The 27,999-nt window shown below is 44.2% G+C and overlaps 2 protein-coding genes across 4 annotated transcripts; one reads left to right on the plus strand and one right to left on the minus strand.

The window, feature by feature from the left end:
• On the plus strand, positions 1-16,721 carry LOC147045241 (regulator of G protein signaling 6-like). 2 transcript variants are annotated; one of them, XM_085932221.1, is made up of 16 exons: positions 1-84; positions 11,842-11,941; positions 12,683-12,733; positions 12,817-12,923; positions 13,398-13,449; positions 13,710-13,774; positions 14,157-14,233; positions 14,518-14,599; positions 14,705-14,779; positions 14,837-14,938; positions 14,997-15,169; positions 15,233-15,358; positions 15,432-15,618; positions 15,710-15,803; positions 16,326-16,375; positions 16,554-16,721. In XM_085932221.1, exons 1-16 carry the CDS (start codon positions 1-3, stop codon positions 16,602-16,604), a joined length of 1,476 nt encoding a protein of 491 aa, XP_085788347.1. In that variant the 3' UTR covers positions 16,605-16,721. The 2 variants fall into 2 exon arrangements, with proteins under 2 accessions (XP_085788347.1, XP_085788346.1); XM_085932220.1 differs by having other exon boundaries at positions 15,710-15,799; positions 16,313-16,375.
• On the minus strand, positions 16,700-27,989 carry LOC147045242 (zinc finger protein DPF3-like). 2 transcript variants are annotated; one of them, XM_085932222.1, is made up of 11 exons: positions 27,846-27,989; positions 23,169-23,329; positions 22,967-23,074; positions 21,205-21,329; positions 20,948-21,043; positions 20,782-20,842; positions 20,596-20,637; positions 20,382-20,522; positions 19,823-19,864; positions 18,868-19,714; positions 16,700-18,769 (listed from the first exon to the last, which is right to left on the minus strand). In XM_085932222.1, the coding sequence occupies exons 1-10, from the start codon at positions 27,875-27,877 to the stop codon at positions 19,455-19,457; spliced, it is 1,068 nt and encodes a 355-aa protein (XP_085788348.1). In that variant the 5' UTR covers positions 27,878-27,989; the 3' UTR covers positions 16,700-18,769; positions 18,868-19,454. The 2 variants fall into 2 exon arrangements, with proteins under 2 accessions (XP_085788348.1, XP_085788349.1); XM_085932223.1 differs by having other exon boundaries at positions 16,707-18,769; positions 18,868-19,634; positions 19,751-19,864.
• Between the last annotated feature and the right edge of the window lie 10 nt (positions 27,990-27,999).

Consider the following 27,999-nt stretch of genomic DNA (forward strand, 5'->3'; position numbering starts at 1 on the left):
ATGGCAGAGGGCTCCGAAGAACGGGTTGGCGTGGACGTCACAGATCCAGATGAGGACTCTCCAAACATGATCGTCTACAGAAAGGCAAGCGATGACCCTCGAATGTGACGGATTCACTCGTTCGTATCAGTGTGTGTTGTCACACTGCGCTCTCTCATGTTCAAAATAGCATCCTCAGGATTAGAAGTGTCTCCGTCACAAGTCGGACAGTTTTCAGATGTCAAGTGTGGAATGCGAGGAGGCGGTCAAGTGAAAAGGTTTTGTCCATTGTCATCAAGAGTTGAAGTCAGATGCAGCAATTGGCTGTTGGTATTGTCACTGGAGACAACAAACACTTTCTGCTTTTTGTCACTGGCAAAGGTTTTAGTAGCAAGACTGCACATCTTGGCGGATTACACTGGAGCGAGGCTTCATTACGTAACGTTGCTCAAGCCCGCGGGCGCCTCGTCGGAGCGGCAGGTTTTTGCTTGTCAGCGTGCAGCCTGAAGGGAGTTTTTGTCATGTTGTGCGGAAATCATGTGCGAGGCAGTGGGAAACGGTCAAGGCTGACGAGATTTCTCATTTAACCCTTTTTTTTATTTTTTTTATTTTCAAAGGTGACTTTAGTTTTGCCGGCCATTTTAGATTCTTGTTAAAAAAAAACTTGGCACTATAAAACATTTTCATTGGTTGTTGTTATACCTTCAAAGTGAGAATTTGTCAAAATGGTCATAAAGTAGATTTATGAGGTTATTATCAGACAGTGTAGATATGGTCATTACAGCGGCGCTAAAACGGCAAATAAATTTTTTTGCACCGTACTTTTTAACTCCCCGCAGCACTTCACATTTTATGGAGGTCATGTGGTCTTCTCAACACGGCACCGTGTACAGATTGAAGACGCAAGCTTGGACCTGTCAGATTTTATCCGTCCGACTCCCTCTGCAGAATCCGTCATGTTCTTGTCAAGAGTTCAAACAACTGCATGTGAAATATACGCGAGCTATGAATGTGTTGCAAAAATTATTAGTCGGCTGTGTGGGCGTATCGAAGTGGGCTCTTAGTGAGGCTGAGTGTTGAGCAGTGGTGCTTGCTGTTTTGTCTGTGCATGTGCTTGAGGTGCTGCAGCATCTTTTCCCACCAAAAGAGGAAGTGAAGCAAGACTATTCATCATCTACGGGACACATTATTGCTTTGGGCGTTTATAGACAGAATACAGTATGCTGCTGAAGATGGAGTGTTCATATAATCATACTCGCCGCATTTTTGCTCTTCTTACATTGCTATCCTTTTTTTTTCAACTGTTCCAAGGCTGCCCAAAAAGTTCTGAATTGTGTAGTCATTGTAAATCAATGTAGGCTGATGCCACACATCCAGTGGCGGAGATAGAGGGGGAGGGCAGGGACACTGTCCCCCCCTAAAATATGGGTATTGTCTGATTTTTCTGGGATTTTCTTTCACATTTGCTTTCAACTTCAGTAGGTAACACATAATGGATTTTAATCAGCAGTTTTTGAAGATTTGTTTGAGTTTGTAAAATATATATTTTGTTTGCTGAGTGGCTGAGGACATCAAACTTGCCTTGCCCTTGGTTCTGGCAACCCTCCTTACGCCACTATAGTTGCAGTCTCCACTTAGGACAAGCATTCTGTGCTTTATCATGTATAAAAGGCGCTATCCTGGTCTGTTTTGCGCCAAGGGAGCGTTTATCTCACTGAAGCCTCCATGCTAAGTGCCAGCGTGGCTCGCTGTCCAAGTTGGCTCTCCACACACTGATAAAACAAGTTGTCTCTTCCATGAATACTGCTCTGCTTTCCAGTTCAGCAGAATGCTGGAAGTCCAACGGAAAGGCATCATAATTGGATGATGATTTAGAGTGTTTTGGCAGGCGCCACGCTGTTGACAGGATTATTCACCTAGAGAAGAGCTTGCGAGTGAACTAAAAGGCTTTTCTCCAGCTAGGGCAGGGCGCCCTGTGCCAACAGCTTCTCTATTGGCCGGCCGAGAGTAACAAGCGTCCGTTCACATGTGCCGCCAATGTTTGTGTGCTTCTTAATGAGATGTAAAAGTTCTTTATGCATGCTTTGGCTGGTGCTAATAGGAAAGCTTTGTGTGTCCATAAGAAGGGAGTGTCCATTCATCCTGTAGCGTGAGACCACCATGTCCCACATTCATGAGCCCCCTGAGCCTCCTACTTTTTCCACACTTGCTGAAAAGGACATTTGCAAGCACACGGAGGCTACTAAGAGTTTTATTTTTTTTTATATATAGGATCATTTGTGCCGCTTTGTCATTGCCAGACTAGGTGGTCATAATGAAGATTCAGCAATTCCTGTGTCACCTTTGAACCCAGTTCAACACCTCAGCAGATTCTACACACAAAGCAGGATTGCAATTAAAAAAAAAATCCTTAAGGGAAAAAGTATCATTATCGAATGCTGCTGCATGCGATGGCCGTGGGCAAATCACATTCATGGCTGGGGAAAAAGGGGCCGTAATGCTTCATCCAGAGCAGAGAAAAATCCATGCTAGTGGACAACCTACTGGACTCAACTTCAGAAAAGTATAATGAAAAACCTTTTTCAAGTCATTTATAGTTGGAGTTTAGTGTCAGACTGAAGCCAAGCACCTCGTCGTTCATAATGGCATGTGGTCATGAAAGCGTATTCATCACAGGAAAACTTCATTTAGCTTCACCAACACAGCAGTACTAGCAATGCTAGCATAGTTAGCACTGACGATGTAATCAAGCCACGACTGCTGCAAAGCCACCTTAACTTATTCAAAATGGTGTCTTACCATAAATGCAATTAGTTTTAGTTTTTGCCTTTTGCTGGATATTCTGCCATAGTTTATGCAAAGTAACGTTCCTGGCAAATGTTCAACACCTCTTCAGGTGCACCTTCTGTGATGTCTGATTGTTTTTTAATTACTGTAAAAGATGATTGAAATCATACTAACACATTTCAAAAGAACGAGCGAGCGTGTTATACTCGGAGATGACCTGGAAAGTGTGGATGAAGATGCAAACGCATCTCTGGAGGATGATGTAATGATTGAGAATACATTGCAAAAGATCAGCATGATGTGCACAGTTAACAGCACAGATGCTACAAAAGCGGCAGCGGTGGTGTTACGTAACTGAAATTTGCTTTCCTTCCCATTTTCAGCCTTGCTTTGTTCAAACCTTGGGGGATCTTCTTTGGGAATGTTTGCACTTGTCCCAGTTTCTTTCTCTCACCATTCTGCTAATTAAAGAAAAATAGATAACTGGACCTGCAATATGTGGCAACATAATCTGTTGGACCTCCTGCCCGTCACGTGTGTTGTGGTCTCTTATTCGAGGTTGAGACCGGAATGACTCATCAGGTCAAAATTGTTAATCACCTTGCTTTGCTGGAAAGCCCGGCGAGGCCAGACTGGCGACGTGTGGCTCTGCTCCCGAACATGGACCTGCATCCTGAGCAGGATCCTTGACCTGGCCGCTGATTTGCCGATTAGTCTTGCTCAGTTAAGGTGTGCAGCCGCACATAGAAATGAGATGACCTTGGGTGTGTTCGGCATAGCTGGTGTAGCAACTTTCACAATGTGTTCATTGAATGTGGTTGAGTGACTAATAAAATATGCAAATGAGTGCTAGATAATTGAAAAATTCCCACCATTGAGCACTTCAGTTTGAGAATCAGATATGCCCTTGGAAACCTTCCACTGAAAAAGTTTCATCAATAACTTATATGGCTGAGGACAAATCTATAACCTTTTTTTTTTTTTTTTTTGCAAAGTTTTTGGAGCCTATTAGAATTTAATACACTGGAGGATCATCCCACAAAAACTTGATTGTTTTTTAATTTCATTTAATTTTTTGTAACTGAATTCTGAGAGATTCTGAGATTGGCACGACAGGTCTATTCTATAGACAGCGGATTGAATAATTGAACAAAATGTGGTGGCGCTGTTTCATATTCTGGCTTTTAGGCTCCATTTTGGGCTTCCTCTATTTCCAGCCAAATGCAATCGCTCTGCGTCGACCGCGCATTAGCCCGCGCTCGGGGTGCTTTGCTGACATTATAGGTAATCAATTAGCAGTGAGCGAGGCCTTTAATGCCATAAAACCAGTGTAGCGCTTCACCGTCTATTGATTCCATGTTTTCCACGTTTGGTGAAATTGAGCACGTTTCGCCCAGACCACTTCAGGCTTGGTTCAGTTTCATTAAACAGCAATAAAAGGATGGTAATTAGATGAATAGGCTGAAACCGGGCCGGGTGACAGCGTGATGAAGGCCAGCGCCTCTGCGGGAAGACATGAGTCAGGGACTGAGGGCACCAAAGCGTATTACGGTGTGGGCGCGTATGGCCTCTTGGCGCTTGAGGGTGAGATTTTTTCTGCCACTGGAATTCTATTACCTCAGCCAAGGTGGAGGTAGCATGACTTTATTGCCAACATTGGAAATCTGTCACCCAGCGGGGAACACGCCTCTTTAATTTCACAGGGATTAAGCCTAAAAAAAAAACGTATCAGGTGAGAACGGATCTTTTCAGTGAACAAGAGTGAACGAATCACTTTCTAAAGTTAGTAGACTTAGTTGAACGATTTGTTTGAACTGAATCTTTGGAATCAGTTCACTTAAAACAACTAGAATGTACATTACTGTCATGCGATGTTTGGATGCTTTAAGGTAAGCAAGTTCTTACAGAGAAGAGTGCACATGGAGTTTGTTTTTTTTGACACACATATAAGTGCTTATAAAAAGAAAGAAAAAGTGGCTCTAGACCATTTTAGCCAATTTGGTTGTCACTTTCAATCTCAATCTATTGATAGTATTCAGGAATAAATAATGATCTCAAATGTAATGTGTATGTTAACAAAAAGGTCAAAACTGCATAAAAGGTATAGATTTACAATGTCAGCGTCATCACCGACATTTAATTCTTTGCGCCTGCAGACATTAAAGATTATAATGAAACATAACGATGACCATACTATAGGACACATGCAGCGTAGAATTCAAATAACCTCTCGATTTTATTCCATCAGTATGGTGAAGAGTTGAACTGCAAGCGCCATCGGTGTAGCAGAGTTAATGCTGATGACCTTCATTTCAGCGAAGTCAAAGTCTATTCACCTGAGTAGTAGTGGTTAGTGCTCTGGACTCTCACCCCAGCGACCTGAGTTCAAATCCCAGTGGGTTCCAAAAATGTATTTTATTATGGAAAAATTTGCAACAGATGATTAGGGGTTGGGGTTAGTCACCTGAAATGGCAGTGTACCTAATAGATTATATACTATTGGAATATATTTAATAGAGTGTTCGAATGACGTCACAGATCAAACAGCCAATCAGAAAGTGGGGTTGAGGGCGGGTGTGGCACTTTTCACTTTCACTTAAACTTTTTCCCTAATGAAGTGATTAGGTACACCTGTGTCAGTGTGACGTCACAGATCAACCAGCCAATCAGAAAGTGGGGGGTTGTTTGGGTGTGGCACTTTTCACTTTTTGTTAACTTTTGACCATGATTTTTCCCTAATGAAGTGGCCTGTGATTAGGTACACCTGAAAATGGCGGTGTACCTAATGGAGTGTCCCTGTGACGTCACGGATCAAACAGCCAATCAGAAAGTGGGGGGTTGTTTGGGTGTGGCACTTTTCACTTTTTGTTAACTTTTGACCATGATTTTTCCCTAATGAAGTGGCCTGTGATTAGGTACACCTGAAAATGGCGGTGTACCTAATGGAGTGTCCCTGTGACGTCACGGATCAAACAGCCAATCAGAAAGTGGGGGGTTGTTTGGGTGTGGCACTTTTCACTTTTTGTTAACTTTTGACCATGATTTTTCCCTAATGAAGTGGCCTGTGATTAGGTACACCTGAAAATGGCGGTGTACCTAATGGAGTGTCCGTGTGACGTCACGGATCAAACAGCCAATCAGAAAGTGGGGGGTTGTTTGGGTGTGGCACTTTTCACTTTTTGTTAACTTTTGACCATGATTTTTCCCTAATGAAGTGGCCTGTGATTAGGTACACCTGAAAATGGCGGTGTACCTAATGGAGTGTCCGTGTGACGTCACGGATCAAACAGCCAATCAGAAAGTGGGGGGTTGTTTGGGTGTGGCACTTTTCACTTTTTGTTAACTTTTGACCATGATTTTTCCCTAATGAAGTGGCCTGTGATTAGGTACACCTGAAAATGGCGGTGTACCTAATGGAGTGTCCGTGTGACGTCACGGATCAAACAGCCAATCAGAAAGTGGGGGGTTGTTTGGGTGTGGCACTTTTCACTTTTTGTTAACTTTTGACCATGATTTTTCCCTAATGAAGTGGCCTGTGATTAGGTACACCTGAAAATGGCGGTGTACCTAATGGAGTGTCCGTGTGACGTCACGGATCAAACAGCCAATCAGAAAGTGGGGGGTTGTTTGGGTGTGGCACTTTTCACTTTTTGTTAACTTTTGACCATGATTTTTCCCTAATGAAGTGGCCTGTGATTAGGTACACCTGAAAATGGCGGTGTACCTAATGGAGTGTCCCTGTGACGTCACGGATCAAACAGCCAATCAGAAAGTGGGGGGTTGTTTGGGTGTGGCACTTTTCACTTTTTGTTAACTTTTGACCATGATTTTTCCCTAATGAAGTGGCCTGTGATTAGGTACACCTGAAAATGGCGGTGTACCTAATGGAGTGTCCGTGTGACGTCACGGATCAAACAGCCAATCAGAAAGTGGGGGGTTGTTTGGGTGTGGCACTTTTCACTTTTTGTTAACTTTTGACCATGATTTTTCCCTAATGAAGTGGCCTGTGATTAGGTACACCTGAAAATGGCGGTGTACCTAATGGAGTGTCCGTGTGACGTCACGGATCAAACAGCCAATCAGAAAGTGGGGGGTTGTTTGGGTGTGGCACTTTTCACTTTTTGTTAACTTTTGACCATGATTTTTCCCTAATGAAGTGGCCTGTGATTAGGTACACCTGAAAATGGCGGTGTACCTAATGGAGTGTCCGAGTGACGTCATAGATCAACAGCCAATCAGAAAGTGGGGGTGAGGGCGGGTGTGGCACTTTTACCTTTCACTTAAACTTTTTCCCTAATGACCTGTAATTAGGTACACCTGTGTCGAGTGACGTCACAGATCAACCAGCCAATCAGAAAGTGGGGGGTTGTTTGGGTGTGGCACTTTTCACTTTTTGTTAACTTTTGACCATGATTTTTCCCTAATGAAGTGGCCTGTTATTAGGTACACCTGAAAATGGCGGTGTACCTAATGGAGTGTCCCTGTGACGTCACGGATCAAACAGCCAATCAGAAAGTGGGGGGCTGGGCGGGTGTGGCACTTTTCACTTTCACTTAAACTTTGGCCATGATTTTTCCCTAATGAATTGGCCTGTTATTAGGTACACCTGAAAATGGCGGTGTACCTAATGGGGTGTCCGAATGACGTCACAGATCAAACAGCCAATCAGAAAGTGGGGGTGAGAGCGGGTGTGGCACCTTTCACTCTCCATGAAGCTTCGACCATGATTTTTGATTATTTGATTGTTGAACGATTCATTTGAACGAATGTTTTGAGTGAACTGATTCTGAAGATTCAACTAATTAACTCCAGCACTAACCCTATCTCTAACCCTAACCCCAACCCGACCCTAAACCTAGCTCTAACCCTAACCCAACATCTAACCCTAAACCGAGCCCTAACCCTAACCTAAATTTAACCATGGCCCTAAGCCCAACTCCTAATCGTCTGTTGCAAATTTTTCCATGATAAAACAGATTGTCAGTCCCACCGGGGTTTGAACTCGGGTCGCTGGGGTGAAAGTCCAGTGCACTAACCACTACACTATGGAACACTCACTGAGCTTGCATGGAAGGTACGTAAATGGTGTTATGAAGCAGCTCACGCGCAAAAAGATTCCAAGGTTCATTGAAAATTACAAACTTTACTACTTTTATTACAGTTTTTTCCGGCGGGGAACAGATGGAAATGAAGAAAATAAATAACTAGAAAATCAGAAAATACCCAAAGGCTAATTATCAGATCTGGAACTTGTTTTCTTTTTTTAATAAACGAGGTCCAATGACTTGCAAAGCCTACCTCTTCTCTCCCGGCAAGAAAAAAAAACACAGGTAACAGGAAGGTCAAGTTTGTCATGTGTGTCTGTCTGACCACAGTGAGTAATAACATGTCCTTTCCTTACACCAGCAGCAGCCATGACAGGAAATCCATGCACGTTAAAAGGTCAAGAGAACCTGAGCTGATTACATGCGAGCATATAAGAGATGCACACGACAACACAAGAGAGCAGAAGGGAGTGAAACAATTGATTACATTGATTATTTGGAAACTTGAACAGTGTAAATCTTGACATCCATCATCAGAACTGTAGAAGAACATTTTGATGGATCAATGGATGATGTTGCATCAATATAGACAAGTGAACTTTGCTTTTCCTCCTCTCTAACCCAATTAACAGCAAGTGTCGATAGGATGGATGAACATCAACTGTAGACAGATGGTTCTGATGTTTCACCATCTCCAACCAATCCCCTGCAGATATCACAGCAGGAGTTTCAAAATGAAGACGTATCGGGCGCAGGAGAGCGGAACTTAAATTCGGCCGCTTCTCGCAAAAAGGCGAGCGCTTGCTTGCTCAGACGAGCAGTCATGCTTCTAAATTGGCCATGAGATAAAGCGACTCGCGTTGAGTGTGAAGCTCCCATAGCTCCCACATCTTCCCTCCCAGCATCCTCAAAATAGCTCGGCGTTATCCGCTGTCGGCAGACGCCGTCGCACTCTCTTCAACTTTCTTCTTTGCGCCTGTTAAGGTTGCGTAACGCTCGTACTGTGGCTGAGCCCAGAGGAGCAACAGTTCTGTTTGAATAAATAAACCTACTGAATAACCCCCCCCCCCCTACCCCACCCCATACATGAAAGTTTCCATTTTTCTGTCGGCCATTTTTTAGCATGCCACCAGCTAGCAATAGCTAGCTAGTACTTGACTGACATCTCCCTAAAAGTATCTTATATTAATTGCTTTTAAACACCACAAATGAACAAAGGATGACTTTAAGAAGGCAGATTTGAATTTTGCTTTTGTCCCACATCCCACTTCTCGTGTCTCATCCCGTTGCGTGTCCCTCTTTCCATTTACGTCATGACTTTGATTTGTTTAGCATATGCACGCTGTAAAGCAAAGCGAACCTCTCAGGTGCTGTGAATGCAGGAGGACGTCAAGGTGTTTGAGGTGATAGCAGCCCGTGTTGAATGGAAATTTCTTTTGCATGGCTCGTTTGAGTAAACTATCCCCCCCACCCCCACCCCGTCAGTGAACTGATGTGATCCGCTTCCTCCTGAGCAAATGACCTTTTTGCAAGTGGTGATTCATTTTTGACAGGCCCTTGGCAACCCCTCTTCGTGGTCCTCGGAGCGAAATCAACACGCTGCTGATACACTCCATTTCAGACAGCTGCTCTTTTATTAGTAGCTTTCGTCCTCTCCTATCTGCACTTTGTTTCTGAGTGGACCATCACTGTTTTTACTCCACTCAAGCCCTTAGCAACGCATGGAGTCGCTAACACCAGACAATTACAAGAGGGGACAACATCTTTTTCTGGCCTCCTTGAGTCTCATCAGCAGCAAGGTGACCTCATACGCTGCCGTGGGTTAGCTGGACTTTTTTTTTTTTTTTTAGGATAAGCTACTGTTGCCTTCCCCAACATTTACATACGATTGGTTCAAAGTGAGGCACAGCATCCCAGTTGGAGATGCCCGGAGTTTCCGACTCGGTGGGCAATCAAATTTGGGGATCATTAAATCGGGATCCCCGCAGGGCATTGAAGAAAGGACATGAGGGGGGGAAAAGCTCTGAAATTTTGCAAATGATATCTGACCTAACCCGAGATGTGGCCTTTGGAGAATTGTCATCTTCTGGTGACTGTCTTGTGCCATTCTAAGTTCTTTTTGCTACCTCTTATTCTTTAGCTTTATCTCCACTTGAGCAAAACCCCACCCCAAAAATGCTGGAATTTATGCTTTCTATTTGTGCACAAAGTGGACCAATCCATCCTGATTTGATTAATGACTCCTCAACTAATTGTCTACCAGTCACCATTTCTCCAACAGAGGCAAAAAGGCAAAGGTGACAAAAATACTTAAATCGGTGGAAAGATTCTTTTTTTTAAATGGTTAAAGTAGTTATTCGACAATTGGAAAGTATACAAAACCCATTTTAATAACATACCGTTAATTTATATCTAGCACTAGCTTGGCTTTTATACTACAAAAACATGCTAGCTTTGCTAACATCGGAAAATAACAATAATGCTAAATGATATGCCCCACCTTCCTCTTCAAGGCTGTCCATCTAAAATACATATGTTCAACTTTACATTTCACCAACAAACATCTTCCACCTTTGAGGGATTTGTCGATCCCCGGCCGCATTCACTCAATTAACTTTAGTGCTTTTACAATCAGTCGTGACAAATGATTACAGGGATTATAATGGAAAGCTATTGGCTCCACAGTAGCGGGAGCTGTTTGCGGACAACAAAAAGCGCTCAGACGCCTCGGTTATTCCTGTGGCGATGGCAATTTCATAAAAGACATGGATGAGCATCAGATGCTTGGTAGATGGTGTGCTCCCCATGCACGACGCCAAGAATCGACTTAATTGTTTGCATGTATTATATAATGATAGTGATCCCATCCCAAAAGGATTTCAATTTGTTGCAATGAACCTTACGTGTCAGATTCACGGTGACTTGGCAACCCAAAGCTGTTTTTGTGTGTGTGTGTGTCAGGTTTTAGACAGGGGATTTATTCTCACCTCACCCCGCAGAGCATCACACACCAGCTGGAACACATTCATTATTCACCCAGCATGTCTCAGAGGTCAAAATGGCAATCGGAAAATAAGAGGGATGGCGTGACTAAGTTGAAAATTTGCCACTGAGCTGCATACACCAGGCACCGTTGAAGTTTTTATACCACTTGATGGCAACTTGGATGAATGTGTTTCAACTTGAAGTGAAATTAAATATCTTGTCGGTTTAATTCCCTCAGATCCTTTTTTAGTGATTAAGAGCCAAGTATAGATTTTGCAGATGACAAATTTATAGAAGTCTGTGTGCTGAGAGCTTGAAATACACAACATGAATTATCATCTGAGCTGGAATCTTTGATTGTTATATTCTAGTGGGGGTGTACTCTAGCCTCATTGCGGAACACTGGGCTGGTTCAATAGGTTCATTACCAGCCAACATAGTCTGAAAAGGCCACGGGGCTTTAATTCGTTTTTTTCTGACAACCTGCCTATATCACACATGAGCCCATGTTGGAGGAAGTACTGACATCCTGGCCTATGCAATTTTGAATGTGCAGGGTTGAAAAGATAAACAAATATTTTTGTCATGTTTTGAGTTCTTTGAAATTCAATGACATATATCGTATTGTTCCATTTCTATAGCGGCTATTCCAGATTAGATGGAACATCCCTTAAAGCTTTGTGCCTCCATAGCAATTTCCAAATGGTGCGTGTATGTGGATCTATATATACGCCCTGGTGAGATACACAAGTGTCCTTCAGATAATGGTTAGAGCGAAGAACAAAGAGCCGTTATCGTACCCTCGCAGCCATGTTGCTCCTCCACAGTTGCCATTAGTCCATACATTCAAGAGATAGGCAGAGGACCTTTCTGTTGCCTGCATGCCATCATCCTAAAGGCAAGGTAATGACTTCTTATCAAAGTGCTAAGGTTTAATATCACACGAAAAGAACTTCAAGCTTGGCTGTGTTGTCGTCTCGGGAGTTGAATTAATTCCAATTGTCATTTTATTTTTCCAAATCAAACTATTTTATACCCCTTCCAGATCGAGGCCATCGTCACCAGAATACAAGATGAGAAAACGGGAGGCGTCGCCATCCGGACCGTCAAAAGCTTCCTTTCCAAAATCCCCAGTGTGGTATCAGGTGAGCACGACATCAATAACGCCGCTCTCGGTAATACGCTTGATAGATGTGAGCAAACATTCGAGTCACAATGCACAAAGCAAACTTGACCTTTGGGATTCATTTAGATTAGCGTTGTCACAGCTGGAGACTGCTGATGTCATTTCCCACAAGTCACTATGAGGAGAGCGACCATTGTGGGCCGCTGACCTTGCCACCACTTGCTTGGCTGCTGTTTTTGTGTGTAGGCACAGCGATCCTTCATTACGTGATGATTCATCTTTGTCTCCCGGCTGTTTGACTCACTCCTCAACCCGACGGCCAATCTCGCTCGGCACATGGAGCAATGTTATGCTGTCCAGGAGCAGAGAAATCTATTGCATGTTTACACAGCTATGACCTGCATTTTATTTGCTCAGTGTAAAAAAATAATTCTAGGCTGACGAGGGAAAACTCTATATTGTGATGCTGTTGGAATACCAGTTAAGTACAGTTCAGTTGTATTTAATTTACATCAAATAGATTTGCATTTCTTTCATCACTTGTTTTTAAATATATATTTTTTATATTATTTGATTACTTTATTTTGTATCTTTTATTTTATTCTTTGGTTTTCTCAAGCTGAAGTCCTCTGAGATGGCCGTTTTTAGACTGTTGTGACCTGGAACTAAAACCAATTTCTCTTTAGATTGCAGCCTTTGTCCAAAGTATTTCAGACATGGTGCTGTGACCCGTTTAAAGCAATGTTCTCCTTCTGAACAGGGGTGGACATTGTTCAGTGGCTGATGAAAAACCTCTCAATAGACGATCCAGGTATGCGTATAGTGAAGTCATTCAATGCTAACCGCGTTGGTGCTGCTTTTTTTTTTTTTTTAAAGATTGCTTTATCTCCATAGCCGAGGCCATCCACTTGGGAAGTCTGATCGCAGCTCACGGCTACATCTTCCCCATCTCTGACCACGTTCTGGCCCTCAAAGATGACGGAACTCTTTACCGTTTTCAGGTGATCAAATATCAAGTCATCTCCATAGAGAGAGATTTAACGAGCTGTAGGTTAAATGCAAATTAAAAGCATATTGATTCGTCTATTCATTTATTAAAACAAGCAAAATCGTCATCCATTTCCCTTTTTGACTAACTGCGGTTGAAAATATCTTCAAGTTCTAATTCTGCTCTGCGATTAAGAATGCATGCAAGATAGGAGTAATGTATTATTAACAGACTTGGGAATGAACTTGTGCTCGGAACATTAGTTGCGAGAGGGAATGAAATATGGATAGCTCCCGCATCTTCATGGATAGACGATTGGGGGGGGACATCAAATAAAAATCGAGTTGCGGTTGCGGTCAAATGTTCAAGCGGGTGGGGGGGTGGGGGGGGGTGAAATGTGGAAGATGATCGTTTGTCTCGGCAGCAGAGAATGCTGTGGACTAAAAAAAAACAAAAAAATCAAAAAGCTGTCTGCTTTTGTTTGCAGTCTCCGTATTTCTGGCCTTCAAACTGCTGGGAACCTGAGAACACAGACTATGGTGAGTCATAATATTGTACTCTATAAAAAAAAACGAGAAGAAACCTTTAATGAATCCTACATATATAGACAAAAGGTGTTTTTTGGTTTGCTTCAAACGATTTGTTGAACCGCAGCCGTTTTAGACAAGAAGAAGAAATAACTTTATCGACATTGTACAACTGATTGCATGACCTTCTTTTGTCAAACACGCTCCTCTTTTGTAACCCCCAACCTAACTCCTGTCCCCTTTACACGCTCCACCACCGTCTGGCCCCGCAGCCATCTACCTGTGCAAGCGCACCATGCAGAACAAGGCCAGACTGGAACTCGCCGACTACGAGGCTGTAAGTATTTAATGCGCTTCCCAGAAAATGCCATGATTAAATGACAAGCTTTTACGTCATCTAGCGTTTTTTGTAAATTCCTAGGAAGAAGTGTGGTTATTTAATGGCGAGCTCGAGGAAGCATTGTCCAGCTTACTTCCTGTCTTTCATATCCAGGTCATTTTATGGCTGAAGGCCTCATTAGGCTCACTGTTTAACACCCGCTTGATGGACCTCCAAGTGTTTTCTCTCTTTGGAATGGGGTCATGTGCTGATTGGATGACAGATGCTTTTATTAAGTCCGCCATAATACAATTAAGTTTGCTAGTCTAGAAAAAAAAAAATGGCTCCTGCAAAACTATCCATTCAAGATGATAAATCGAATCAATGCTGGATCCTGCAGGAGAACCTTGCCCGGCTGCAAAGGTCTTTTGCCAGGAAATGGGAGTTCATCTTCATGCAAGCTGAAGCACAAGTCAAGTGAGTCACGTGATTGCTGTTAAGTCAAGCAGTGGCTGCATGCGTGTTATCTCACTTCAAGTTATTTCCCTCTACTAGTCCACACTGGACCGCCAATATTCATCATCCACCTGCATGACGGATTTGTTTCCGACACTGCCCTCTGTTGGCGCGCATGCGAAAACACATGTTCCCAATCTCCCATTGGAAAGTTTCATTTCATTCTATTCATTCTGTTTTTAACCAGTTTAGAAAAAAACCAAACATTTGTACTGACCTGATTCGGTTGCATATCTTTTAAACAGACTTGACAGAAAGAAGGACAAGGCTGATAGGAAGGTCCTGGATAGCCAAGAGAGGGCCTTCTGGGATGTTCACCGACCCGTGGTGAGTCACTCCCAAAAATGATTCTGCTGCAAAAAAGAAAGGGAAGAAAACATAGTGACACGGTGATCTAACTCAGAAGCGATCCCACCCGCCCGTCTTCCACAGCCAGGCTGCGTCAACACCACCGAGATGGACATCCGCAAGTGTCGCCGAGAGAAGAACCCACACAGGGTGAAAAAGGTGAGTAGAGAAGAACTTATATTGGAATTTTGTCATTTACATCCACGCTCGTTCCAGTCGGTATACGGGGCGCCAGATGACGGCCAGAGCCAGCCGAGTCCAGTCCACATCAGTTCTCCGCCAGCCAGAAAGCTCACCCAAGAAGATGTCGAGAAGGAGGTACGGTACTTGATGCCTCCTCCTCCTTCAACTCCTCATGTCTGGCTCGGCCCATCAGATCACCTTCCTCAACATCCAGCTGGGCCGACACTGCATGAAGGTTTCCAAAGTGGCCGACAGTTTGATGGGCCACACCGAGCAGTTCGCCGAGTACGACCCGCTCGTGTCGGCGCTTGACCCCTCCAACCCTTGGATTAGTGATGACACCTCCTTCTGGGACCTGGAGGCAAGGTATAGTTGAACGCATTCGTGAGTTTGAGTTCCACCATTTTGACTACTTTGTTTTGGAAATAGTCACGAGCCCACCCAGCAGCGAGTGAAGAAGTGGGGCTTCTCCTTGGAGGAAGCGCTTAAAGACCCAGCGGGAAGAGAACAGTTCCTCAAGTTCCTAGAGTCAGAGTTCAGCTCAGAGAACTTGCGGTGAGAGCCGCCTGTGAGAAAAACATTGAAACTCAAGCTTTGTGAGTTGATTTTTTTCTTTTTACCGTTTCAGTTTCTGGTTGGCGGTGCAGGATTTGAAGCGTCAGCCACTGCAAGATGTCCCCTCGAGGGCGCAAGAAATCTGGCAGGAGTTTCTGGCCGAAGGAGCGCCAAGTTCCATCAACCTGGACTCTCACAGCTATGAGCGCACCAGCCAAAACCTGAAGGACCCGGGGCGCTATAGCTTTGAGGATGCTCAGGTGATGCCCGTAGAGATACTGCGTCATCGGTTTGTTGTTCTCATCTAAGGAATAGAAAATAATAATAATCTTCACCCTCCTTCTGTTTCAGGAGCACATATTCACGCTCATGAAAAGTGACAGCTATGCACGCTTTTTGCGATCCAGCATCTACCAAGACCTCCTGCTTGCCAGAAAGAAGGTGAGCTCTTGCTTGGTGTTCTTTACGTCTCATTCACATTGCTTCTTTAACAGCCATTCAATATTCTTGCTCTATAGACAATCCTGTTATCCAAAATAGAGTTTGGACCATGGCTTTTTTTTGTATAAAAAAAAAAAAGAAAAAAAAAGGCCATGTATAGTAAGACTTAAGAAATGACCATGTATAGTAAAGCTTTTTTTTGTTAAAAAAAAAGCCGATGAATAAAAGAATAAAAAAAAAAGACAATGTATAGTAAGGCTTTTAAAAAAAGAAAAAGAAAAAAAAAGACATGTTTAGTAAGGCCCAATTTAAAAAAAAAAAAGGCTTTTTTTTTCGCAAAATGCTGCAGTCCTTGCTGTTACAACTGTGCTTACCCCCCCCGCCCCACGTTTGAGTCCTTGACCCTTCAATTTTGTGCTTCCTGACCATTCCACCCCCCCCTGACTGATAACATCACCGCCCATCTCATCAACCCCTGTGCTGTACTTGAACCCAACCATGCCCCTTCCATAGCAACAACCTGCAGACCCTGAACAAGGTCGTCGCACTTCCTTGGAGAAGTTCACCCGCAGTGTGGTAAGTAGTCCGAAGGCAGGCCCGTTCATTAACACAAAATGGCTGCCTCACCGCCTTTTTACACAGCCCGCTTGCATTTAAATACTCTATTAATGCTGGCTATTAACTAGCTGATTAAATTTCTCATTTAACAATTTAAAATAGTCATCCATGCTTAATTCTTGACTGGACTTTCCAGGGCAAGTCATTGACGGGCAAGCGTCTATCTGGCCTGATGCAATCATCCTGACACACTCTGTTTACGGTGGGCACGTTGAGCGATACGGACCACAACGACCACACGGGACTCAAACTCTGCACGGCACCGAGCCTGCTGGGATGGACTCCGAGAGCAGATTCGCTGACAGGAGGGGAAGCTTCATTACACAATGGGTTGTTTGTTGGATGAACGTTTATATTTTATATCAATGTATACTGTGTATGTCTACATAAAAGCACATTGTTTGGAAAATAAATCCTAAAAAGCTGTTCGTTTTTTTTTTATTTGCCAAATATTCAACATGGGTCTATTGATTTGCAGCAATAAAGACCAGCTGAGACCATATTTTCCATTTTTTTTGGTATACAAAACCTACTTTGAAAGTCTAGCTCTCTAACCCCAACTTCATAATCCAAATGGATTTCAATTTTTTTTTTTTCAGTGAAACAATTTTAGGAGTGGAACCAAAAAGACAAAATATTACCATTTCTATTTTTATTGTTCCAGAATAAAAATAGTTTAACAAAGAACTTCATTGTATCCATTTTGACAGATGGTATATTTACAGCAGAAGATGAAGCAAGCACTCAATGATTTGTGTTTCATCTTCTCTTGGCTCCATTCCCAACATAATCATACAAACACACACGCTTCAATCACTGCCCTTCACACAGCACCAGGGGGGGGGGGGGGGGGGGGGGCATGGGATGATGGACTTAGGGTGGGCTATTGCTCGAGGTAAGGATGACTTTTGCATTTGGGAGTTGATTTTGCATTCGGGAGTTGATGTCGAGGACTTTGACCACACTTGAGCGTTTTTGTTTACAGCGGGGGACGGTTAAGCAGCTTGTGCGCATGATAGCTGAGGGCTGGATAAACACACATGGGGTGGGAGTGGGGGGGCGACTTTGAGGAGGGTCCCTGAGGGGGGGGGGGTGCAGTGAACGTGCAAGTGACACCTAAGCATACAACACAGATGAATTTCAGCAGGGATGAGCATCTAATCTCATTACAAACGGAGGGCACAATTGGATGGTGTCGAGATCAAAAACTTGTAGAAACTAAGTTAAAAATATTTAATTAAAAAAAAAAACCAAACTTTTTTTTCCCCACTCAGAGATTCTAATGTAATTTTACATAGTTTTGGAGTGATGTGAGCTCAAGAGAGGGGGGGGGGACATCAGATGCCCATCCCTAACCGATCGATGCCTTCAATGTCTAATGTTAAGTAACACACAAATAGGCCTTCCTTCCAAACGCACATGCACACACACACACACACACACATACATACATACAAGCACATCAAGTGAATTATTGCAGTGTTCCAGCAGCGTTCCTTGGTAGTGTGCGCTCAATAATCACGGGACCCCGGGCGTGGCGTTAGCGTGCCTCCGCGCCACCTCAATACAATCACAAGATTCTGACCTGCGACGACAGAGACTGCACAATCAAAAGCGAAGTGATGAAGTCATGAAGGAAGCCTGAGTAGTTTTGGTGGCCAGAGGTATCCCGCATAAAAATCGGAGAAAAAAAAAAAAAAAAATTCACAGGCGGCGCGAGCAAGCAAGACGATTCAAGTCGAGCGATGAGCGAAAAGGTTCAGAGGTCAGCTTGTGTTAGTGGTGGAGTTAAGCACCGACTCTATGGCTGGGGGAATAGGGGAGAAAGCTGGTCGGGTCCCTGGTCCAGTCAGGTTGGGGAGGGCTATGGCTGTCAGAGCCGGTTTGCAGTGCAGAGCGGCAGGCTGGCACAGTGATGAGGGTAATGATGTCTTAGTGTCACATCGGATCACACTCGCACAACACCAGAGCGGAGGCAAGAAGTAAAGGGGCGACGGGGAGTGGGCGGGGTTTCCGAGCCCGACAAGTCCAAAGGCCTCTTCGTTCGTCTCGCTGTAGTTCTCAAGGCTGGCTCTGATCCAAAGTCCTCCCGCATCCCCATCATTCTAAAAACACTTAGGTCAAGGATAACCCAATTATCGGTCAAAGAGAGACCAACCCCAAAAAAGTCAAGTCAAACTGACCCAAGCAACACTTGGTTCCTTTTTGACCCAATTGTTTTTCCGAGTGAAGAGATCAACTCTTCACATAGTCAGTGGAGCGTCACAACAATCACAAGTTGGACTGACATTTAGGCCCAAATTCAGGAAGGCTCATTAAATCTTCGTGTTTACTCTCCTGTGCTGACTGCTCCTATAACACAGGAAAGACAAGTTAGGATAGCACGTGACATCTGTTTTTGTGGAAAACGTTTTTGGAAGTAGACAAAGTAAGAAATGCCCACAACTTACCTTTTGATTCACTAAGCGGGTCGTGTCTATCAAAAAAAAAATAAAATCCTTCATCTCCGAACTTCGCCATTGGATTGCGGCAATCCGTTTACTGGCTCCTTCGTGTTTTGAGTCAAAAGATAATCCAGTCACGGACCACAACAAGGTCATGGCAAGATCCTTCAAAAAAAACAAAAAACAAATCCGCTGCAGGCTCCTAAGACATTCCGACAGCCTCCAAACACAAAAGAAAGTTTTTGATTGCTCCAGTGTTTTTGTTTGTTCGTTCACACGTTAGTATGCTCCTTCTGCTCTAAAAAAGGGAAAGAAATAATTCAAAGTTTTGCAAGTCATTAGTTGACTTAATTTATAGATATTTATAAATAAAATTTCATAAATTAATGTCCAGTAGATAAAATACAACTTATATATATATTTTTTTGTCCTGAAGCGATCACATTGTGCTTTCTGCAAACAAAAGGTTGGGGGGAGGGGGCGAAAAAACGAGAGAAGAAGCAGCAGATTTTTGCCAGAGATGAATCCAGATGTTTTGTGATGGGGGGTTTTTTTTTTTTGTTGTTTTTTTTTTTTTTTATAGATGGAAAATGTTAGCGTCTATCTGTGCCGGCCGGATAATCCGTTGCTATTGGCGGCGGGCTCTTCCAGCTCGTCGTCCTCGAAGCCGTGGAAGGTGGAGGCGTCGCTCTCCGACGTGGTGGCGAACAGCTCCTCGCTGCCTCCCACGTTGCCGCCGGTGCCGCCGTCCTCCTTCTCCTCGCCGCCATCAGCTGGCTCGCGGGAGAGAGAGGAGCAGATTTAAGGCGGACTGTCACGTTTTGGGGTGTGATGTCATCATTTGAGGAAAAGCCTGACAATAAACAGAGCAGTAAATGTTTCAACTCACTTGTGCATTGACAGGTTGTGCAGGGGGAGCCGGATTTCATAAGCTTCTTGTTGGCGTTGTGACATTTCTCACAGTATCTGTTGGGAATCCTGGTCCCGATCGGCACTTTTGGACCTGAGACAAATGTTTAAAATAAATATTAAAATATTTAATAAAATATTAACAATAATTATGAACTATATTAGTATTTTCCCCACCACGTGGAACGGAAATTTCAATTTGGTTCTTCTGCATGGCCGTACAGAAATATTAAAATAAATACATTTTAAAAATAAACCTTTATTTTTTTGAGGGGGGGGGGGTTCAGTTATGTCAATAAGTTTTGTTAATTACATTAACCTTAAACTCCAGTACTGTGAAGCAGCAATTACTTTTTATGATTTAAATTGTCGTATTTGTCACTGATGATGTAACAAAAAAACCCCCCATAAAAACAGTATCTGCAAACATCTTGAGCTATGAGCTGACGAGTCATTAGCAGAACGTCAACAATAGAACACCAGAGGACATGCAAATAGCAGCAAGTAACACGACTGTAGAATGAGGATGATCATATCAAACCTATTTGGGACAACCGACTCACTGAACAAACACACAAAAGGCAAAGCAAGTTAGTGAGAGCGGTTCTTACGTTTGTGTCTGTCAGTGGGCTGTGCAGAAGCAGACCTGGAAGGCACAGCGCTCCTCTGGCCGGGTCTGTCCTCCTCTGCAATGTGGGAATTTGTATAGTGGTAGCTTAGTCCCGTACGGCTCCTGTAGCGCTTCGTATACACTGTAACACACAGTGAGGAATCCTGTAACCTCTTCAATCGACACAGCAGCGATGATCAAGTAACTCGAGTTACCTGAAGTTGATGATTTGGAATTATTCCTCTGTTTGTATCTGTCTGGAAAAGAAAAACAGCACAATCAAAATGACAAGGAGAACACACTGGATGCTGCCTCACACAGGTCAAGCTTGGCACTACAACAAACTTTTTTTCCACCTCTTCGACCAGCGTGATGTCAAAATGGCGCTCGTGTCCACTTACTGTCACAGACGTATGGCTTGTCATCATCCAGGTCAGCCTTCCTGCGGCCCGAACCTCGACCCTGAAGACAAACCACCTGTTTAACCTCAAACGTATGAGCAGTAGGCCACCTCGTCGTGAAGGGTACTCATTTTAAGTGTTGACTACTTATGATCCACTTACTTACCCTTCCTTTGCCCCGGTGTCTCCTCTTTGGAGTGTCCACCTCGTAGTCGTCGTCGTCGTTGAAAGCATCTTCTGCTGCGTCTGCCTCCAGAACTCTCTGAGGAGGAAAATGATACACATGAGGATGCAGTTTGAATACTTTTGCATATTTGTGGAGAAATCCTAACACCCTTTGCTTGAGTTTCTTTGTGACTGTGGCAGAATGCTGTGTGAAGACGTTGACGCAAGAGTGCGCCAGATTACTGTGAATGAAGGCACCTGGATCTCCAGCAAACTCTCCTCGTCGTTCCTGGAGTTCCTCTTATCTAGACCTTCGCCTCTCAGCAGAGCTTCTAGCGTTGTGCTCTGGGTGGGCAACGCGTCCTTGGACATGAGGCCGTTGTCTAAAGAACGATTCAAAGTCAGTTTTTACACAAAGCTTAAAATGTGTGTGTGTGTGTTTTCGCGCCGCAGAAGGCCAGCGTCGCTGAACCGTGCAAGTGAGCTTTCAATCAGCCCGTGTTTGTTTATCTTCTCACGCTCTACTTAAAAAAAAAAAAAAAAGCAAGTAGCAATTTGCTTGAGCATCTGTTTGCTATTTATCGCATAGCTTTTCTCTTGCAACACAAATGTGTGACAGCCGCTATTTTCATGTCCATCTTTACGCAGGAAAGGCGTTTTCAACAGCGCTGCACTATTTGGATATTGCGCTGCCTCGGAGGACCTCCGGGGACACATCACTTGAACCTCAGCGCATCATGCAGCGCTCGCCTCCAACAAAACAAACTGTGTAGGAGGAGGCAGGTGGAGAATGAACAAAAAAGCTTGGAGACCGACATCCTATTTAAGAAGTATCTTCACCATGCTGATGGAGATGCTTTGAGGATGCTGCATAGGTGAGAACCAGACACACAAGTCCTCCGCAGCCCCTCACCATTGTGTCTGACTTTCAACTCTCCGCGACGAGACAGGGGCCCACCTCCCCTCCCTCGCCAATCACCCACGGGAGCCGGTGGGCTAAAAATAGCGCCGGCAGCAGCCTGCAGCACGGAGCTGATTGTGCATGCAGCCCGAGCGACTACCACGCCATCAGCACGACAGTGAAGCTCGTCGGCCATGAGCACAAGTTTGGCGGCTTCCTTGCCGCTGAACCACCTCTGGCCAGATGCCCAACGTGCTCGGCATCCTAGATGACGAGATGAATCGATGCGTGCGTGTCGCCTCTGCTGGGCTCTCCCTGACACAGCACACGGTTGTCGGGAGAAGGGGGAGGAGGAGGGGGGGGTCTCGGCGGAAAACAAAAGGCAACAATGAGATGTGTTTGGGCAACAAAGGCCTAGTTCAGATGCTATCTCACCACTTTGTTTTTGACTTACAAAACATGGACTGGACAAACCTCAGCTGAATTCGAGGAGTGAACAAGCTTATGTTTTGGCACTGGCTCCAGAGAAATATTTCATAAATCTATATATATTATTAAGGCCAACCTTTGATGGATTGGGAGTGAGCACAAGTCAATAATAAAAATAAAAAAAAATACGCATGTTTCCTGTTCTGAATCTCTGTTGAAATGTGTACATGAACTTTTCTGACCGTTGGCCTAGGATCAATGAGCTTATCAATAAATAGCCATGAGCAAAAATCAACAAGCGGCATCAACTGTGCGGTCGTAGCTGACCTCAATGTATGCAGACTGTCAATGTAAATCACGATGAAACAATCTGGCGCTGACAATAATATTGTCAATTCAGCTGCTTGCCAAGCGCCTGAGGAGATAAAATCAGTTACGGGTGCTAAAAAAAAAAAAACTAGCAGGAGAATGTGAAGGAGCAGGGACAAGGGTCAATGAAACATCTCAAGAGAAGACCTAACTTTATTGCACAACAATAAAAAATGAAATACGCTCTCAAGGAGCGGCGAATCTAATTAGCTGTTCTCGCCACAAAACAAGTTCAACAGGCGGGTAAACGTGGTCCCTTTAGCGAGACGACGCTACATCGTCATTGAAGAGCGATCGCCGAAGACAAAGCGACAAACTTACCGAGCTTGAGGCCGAAGATGTTCAGGCTGGGGTCGGTGTCGGCGTGCAGCCGTCTCTTCTTCCGCCAGCAGCGGGCCGGATACGTGTACATTTGCCCGGCCGCCACGCCTGCTCAGACGTCGGGCACAAAACCGTTTCACTACTTGTGTCCGTAAATTATGAATAAAGATAACTTCAAATAGAATCATAATGGGGTGTCTACCTGGGCTTCGATGATGGCGCTCCATCCATATGTAGCAGTTGTTCTGGGCCACGCCGGTTTGCGAGTCTAGGAACGGCAGGCGCACGCTGCGTTCGGCGCACAGGCGGGCGTTGTAGCTGCGGCATTGCTCGATGGCGTCCTTGTAGAACTGGTCACCCAACCTGCAAGTATCACATTTGGGATTTTTGCCATTTACTGTGTCGATTAACGTCTAATAAAGTCAAGTTTCCTGAAGAAAAAAAAAAAAAAGCTGAAATAATGGCTAGTGACTAGCGTGAGATTGACAAATTGTTTCAGTGGGTCTACTGCAAAATTCCTGGCTGTAGAAAAATGAGCATTTATCATGCGTGTTATTGGCTCCATTCCCATCCGTCTCGTATTAAGTGTCTCCTGTGACAAGAGAGCAGTTAAGATGCTCAGACTTAGTTCCACTTTCCTGAGCACTGCTGAGACTTTGGCTGTCCCTCAGCGTTTCAGTGTTAATATTCAGAATGGGATAGCCAAGGATGTTTCACAGTCAAAGCCTCACTCTCTGCCACATGCCTGCTATGTTAATTAGCCTACTTAATTAATCTCGGCCGAGTGGCGAGCGCACAAGGGCGGGTTCTAATTTATGTCAAAGACGCTGAATAAGGTACCGTGCGTCCGATTTCTATCTATAGGCCGACGAGGCAAATCACGTCCGCCGGTCGTCCCGGATGCAAGATGGCATCTCCGCACGGGCCCCCTCCACGTGTTTTCAATTACAACATTAGCACGACAGCCATTTTGAAGGCAAACTAATGAGCCGACGGCCGCGAGTCGAGTCTGGAATGGTTAAGTGGAAGCTCGCTTGTCCTGATCTCACCCCCCTTTTTCCTCCGCCTCCAGTCCGTGCTCCTGACAAGACAATGTGGAGCAGATGAACAGCCGTGTCAGGAATGCTGGCCAGCACAAAAACCTTCTATATCGTGGCTCGGACAAAGCCGCAGTGTGTGAGGCCGAGTGCGACGAGTCACAGGTACGCTGAGATTCCGTGATGACCGATTACAATTTGCGCTGTGTTCCAAATGATAAGGCCGTAATAACCAATCCGATTCATAAATTCATGTTGTAAATCATCAAGAATAATATGAAGGAGGCTGAGGTACAATGCAACAAACCAAAAACAAAACCATTTTTATTTCTACACAGGCGACGGTAGGAACTTTGAATGCGCATCCCCCAAATGTGTCACATTTCTCCAAATGAACATCTAACTCCCGGCTGCGCCCTTCACTGCCATTCCTCGACATCATCGCGCATCAGTGACAGAACGCGACATGACATATCAGCTTACAAAAGCGCACAGCAGCTGTAAATGGTCCCTGAAGTGGGCTCAGTTCAGAAGACTCACTCAAAAGCTGTGCCACATGGAAGCAGCTCTTGAGACCACTCAAGTTGAACGTCGGATGCTAATCAGGCTCAGTGGCGGTGTTTCGGGGTAGGCGAGGGGGGTGTTGAGACAACAAATAAGTCGTGAAAGTCTTTTGGTGGTTGCAGGCTGGTCTGAGAAGAGTCCCTAGATGCAAGGTACACTCATATCCAAATAGTGTCTTAAGCTAGCCGCCTATAATGTAATGAAAGGCAGCGTTAATCATCTCGCCGACGTACGTGCCGCGATCGGTGTACTCCTGTCAGCGCTTTACATGGCTGCGCTCGTAATGTGACAATGTGTCAACGCTCATTTCGCATGTCACTTTGCGACTCTTCAGCGAGACGCGCGCAACTACAAGCCACGAAGGGTTTGCAAAGGTGTGCAGCTCATTGACAGGAAGTGGCAGTTGCCACACCGACACAACCAGACACAGGAAATACAAAATAGAAAGTGATGCGGATTCAACTCGACCACATATGACCACAAAACAGTGAGATAGGAAAAAAACAATACATCTCACAGGGCCCAATTGTGATGATTCTTTTTTTTTTTTTAATCAAACATTGTTATTTTCTATTATTATTATTATTATCATTATTTTTTTTGTTATTTATAAAAATCGAGTTCAAGAACAGTAGAGCTCAGACACACCCCGGGTGCGTTTGGAAATTATCTCCACGTGCGCACTCCCTGCTTCATTCCAAACTCAACGTGTTGTTCAAATGTGCCATTCGGTCAGTCAGCGTGCCAAAAAAAGGAGTGGTGGAGTTTAGTGAATTGGCAGGACAAATTAAAAAAAAAAAAAAAAAAACTGTTCAAACACAAGCCGCTTAATTGGTTTGGAAATGAATGGCTAGGGAGCGGGATCTGACTTTTTGAATGCACACACACTTGTCGTCAGATTATGTTGAGATCTCAAGTGCTGTTCTAAGAACAGATACAAATAGAACGACAATCTGTGTTCTGCATGGAAAAAAAAAATCTCAGTGCAAGAAAACAAACAAGTAAAAAGCCTTTTAGATCCCTCATTGGAAAACAACTAAGCAGCCATGAGCAAAAAAACACAAAAGAAAGAATTCCAGCAATGCCATCTTGATTAATGCGTCAAAAGTTATCAACCATCCAAATAAGCAATCTGTAACTTGGGGCTTTTGTTTTTTTGGATCTTAAAACAATTTCAAACATTCATTGGTTGAATTATTTGATTTTTTTTTTCTTTTCTTGGAATAACCAAGAGAAAAGAACACACCACTATTGGTGACTATGTTTTTCTTCTTTGTGACAGTTTCATCTGTGTCACGCGATGATGATGATGTCACAATAATGCTACACAGCCCCAAGGCAAAAACAGATGAGCATTTACCGCTACAAAACATACAATAGCAAGCTAAGCCGAGTTTCGTCAATTGGTAGAAATGTGACATATGGGCGGGGATCTACCCGGCGTGATGTCACGCTAGCCGCAAAGGGTGTCGAGCCCATGAAACTTAACTTTATTCAATTAATATTCAAAGCGTCACTTCAATCAGATTGTAGCAATTGTCGTCCCCATTCAACAAAGACCGCACACTGGCCACCATCTCTCCAGGCCAATTTTAAACCATTTCCCTAAAGTGAATATTCTTAATACAAAAAAAAGGTCACACTGGTTCTCTGGAGCGACATCCAATTAGTGGCACTAATTATACATACGTCAGAAATGAAGTTGAGAACCAGAACGGTATAATGGCAAATTAAACCGCTTTATGTTAACAGAATATATCATGAGAAAATACTTCAATTATTTTGATTTTATTCCTCAATTTTATGAGAATAAATGTATTATATAATGTATGAAGATTTCTTCCCCCCCCCCCTAACATCTTAACATTAAGTGCTGCTTTGAGCCGTTTGGCTAGCAGCAAAACAGAGCTGATTGCGCAGCTAGTTATAAATGCACAAGCCACAAAACAGATTTAGGTGAGATCTTTATGCTAAGAATGTCAACAGAACAGCACCCTACATACCGAGAACATGGCCAGAGACATGACAGGCTACGGGCTGAAGCTGAACACACTCAGCCATAAATTATATGTTGAATTACGGCCGTTGGCTGGACTCCTCCATAGTTGTATGTGTGAATGTGGCGAAGACGACACACATCCCATATGTCGAGCGAGCCGCGTACATTCGATTAGCAATCCAATCACAACAACAACGGAGAACAACAGGACAAATAATAATGGTGACGGGGCAAGGTGTGGTGAGCTCCACTAAGATCTGGACTAAGGAAGGAAAGGAGGAGTAAGGGACATCTCTTTCTGGAGGAGCAGATGGTTCTCCTGCCTGGGCCCAACACTTCCTCCCTGTTGGAGCATCCCTCTGACAGATGGGCCCAGGATCCTGGACCAGACCAGGCTAATCTCTCGCACTCCTCCACTTAAAGGCACAGTGGCGCACGCCTGCTTTAGTTGCACGACGAGGAGGAGGAAGATGGACTGACTCAGTGTGCAAATCATCAGAGTTAAAGAAGAAACAGATCTGCTTTTTTGGATTGTATGTGCACCAGTAAGGCAATGCATGTGAACAAAGGAAATAAGGTGGAGCATTGTAGCACTGAAAAGATAAAGATGGATACACTTGTGCATAATCTTGTGGTAGAAATTTGCAGTCCCCCCCCCCCCCCCCGACTCTGGTTCTGTGTTGGCACTTTGGTCGATTTGGCAAGCAAGCATGCAAACACAAAATGCCTCCTCCTCCTCCTCCTCCTTCTCCTCCTCCTCGCCGGCTCCTGACCACGTCTGCGCTCCGACGAGCCAAAGTTGACATGTCGACAAATTGCAAAAGTAGAAAGCACTCTCGGAATGTCACTTGATATTCCGCCGCGTCGTTTGACAAAAAAGCAACCGAGTTAACATGGGGGGGAAAAGAAAGGGGGGGAAAAAACGCCTCTCAATTCGTCCGAAAGCAGAGGAGAGGCACCGTGTCGACACTTTGCTTGGCAAAATAAAAAGATACAGCCATGGAAGGCGACATTCACCGAAGAAGCTGCGTTGGTGCTAAGCTAATGTCACATTTGAAGGCGACACGTTTAAATCTTGTGAAAATAAAACAACTATACCGAGGCTACTTTGCCATGCAAAGAAGTACACCAACATAAAATTAGACAGCCATAGCGGCCGTACACTCGCAGCCGGGGCTTGCATGCACTAACGGCTACCTGTACCACGTCAGTTACAAACAAAGTAATAAATTACAGTTTACTTAAGATAAATAAATAAATAAACGTCTAAATTACTTACGCTTTTAGTGGATTCTGAATGACAGCCGCCATTTTGCTACAATGTAATGCAATATCGGCGTCTTGCAGTTCTGAGGGAAACCTATGGAAACGGCCCAATCACAGCTCGGGATGGACTCGTTGACCAATAGACGTGCGGTATGTGCAGATGGGGC

The sequence above is a fragment of the Syngnathus leptorhynchus genome, chromosome 15 (genome assembly GCF_054491065.1).
Source record: "Syngnathus leptorhynchus isolate UIUO chromosome 15, UIUO_Slep, whole genome shotgun sequence".
Classification (NCBI taxonomy): Eukaryota; Metazoa; Chordata; class Actinopteri; order Syngnathiformes; family Syngnathidae; genus Syngnathus; species Syngnathus leptorhynchus.

Bases quoted from the DNA above. Each gene is read 5' to 3' on its own strand.
- LOC147045241 (XM_085932220.1), top strand. From the start codon at position 1: ATGGCAGAGGGCTCCGAAGAACGGGTTGGCGTGGACGTCACAGATCCA. The intron at 14,234-14,517 runs GTGAGTCACGTG...TCTTTTAAACAG, and splicing joins CAAGCTGAAGCACAAGTCAA to ACTTGACAGAAAGAAGGACA. The intron at 15,619-15,709 runs GTGATGCCCGTA...CTTCTGTTTCAG, and splicing joins ATAGCTTTGAGGATGCTCAG to GAGCACATATTCACGCTCAT.
- LOC147045242 (XM_085932222.1), bottom strand. From the start codon at position 27,877: ATGGCGGCTGTCATTCAGAATCCACTAAAAGC. The intron at 23,330-27,845 runs GTAAGTAATTTA...TGATACTTGCAG, and splicing joins ATTCAGAATCCACTAAAAGC to GTTGGGTGACCAGTTCTACA. The intron at 20,523-20,595 runs GTAACTCGAGTT...TGTGTGTTACAG, and splicing joins TTCCAAATCATCAACTTCAG to TGTATACGAAGCGCTACAGG.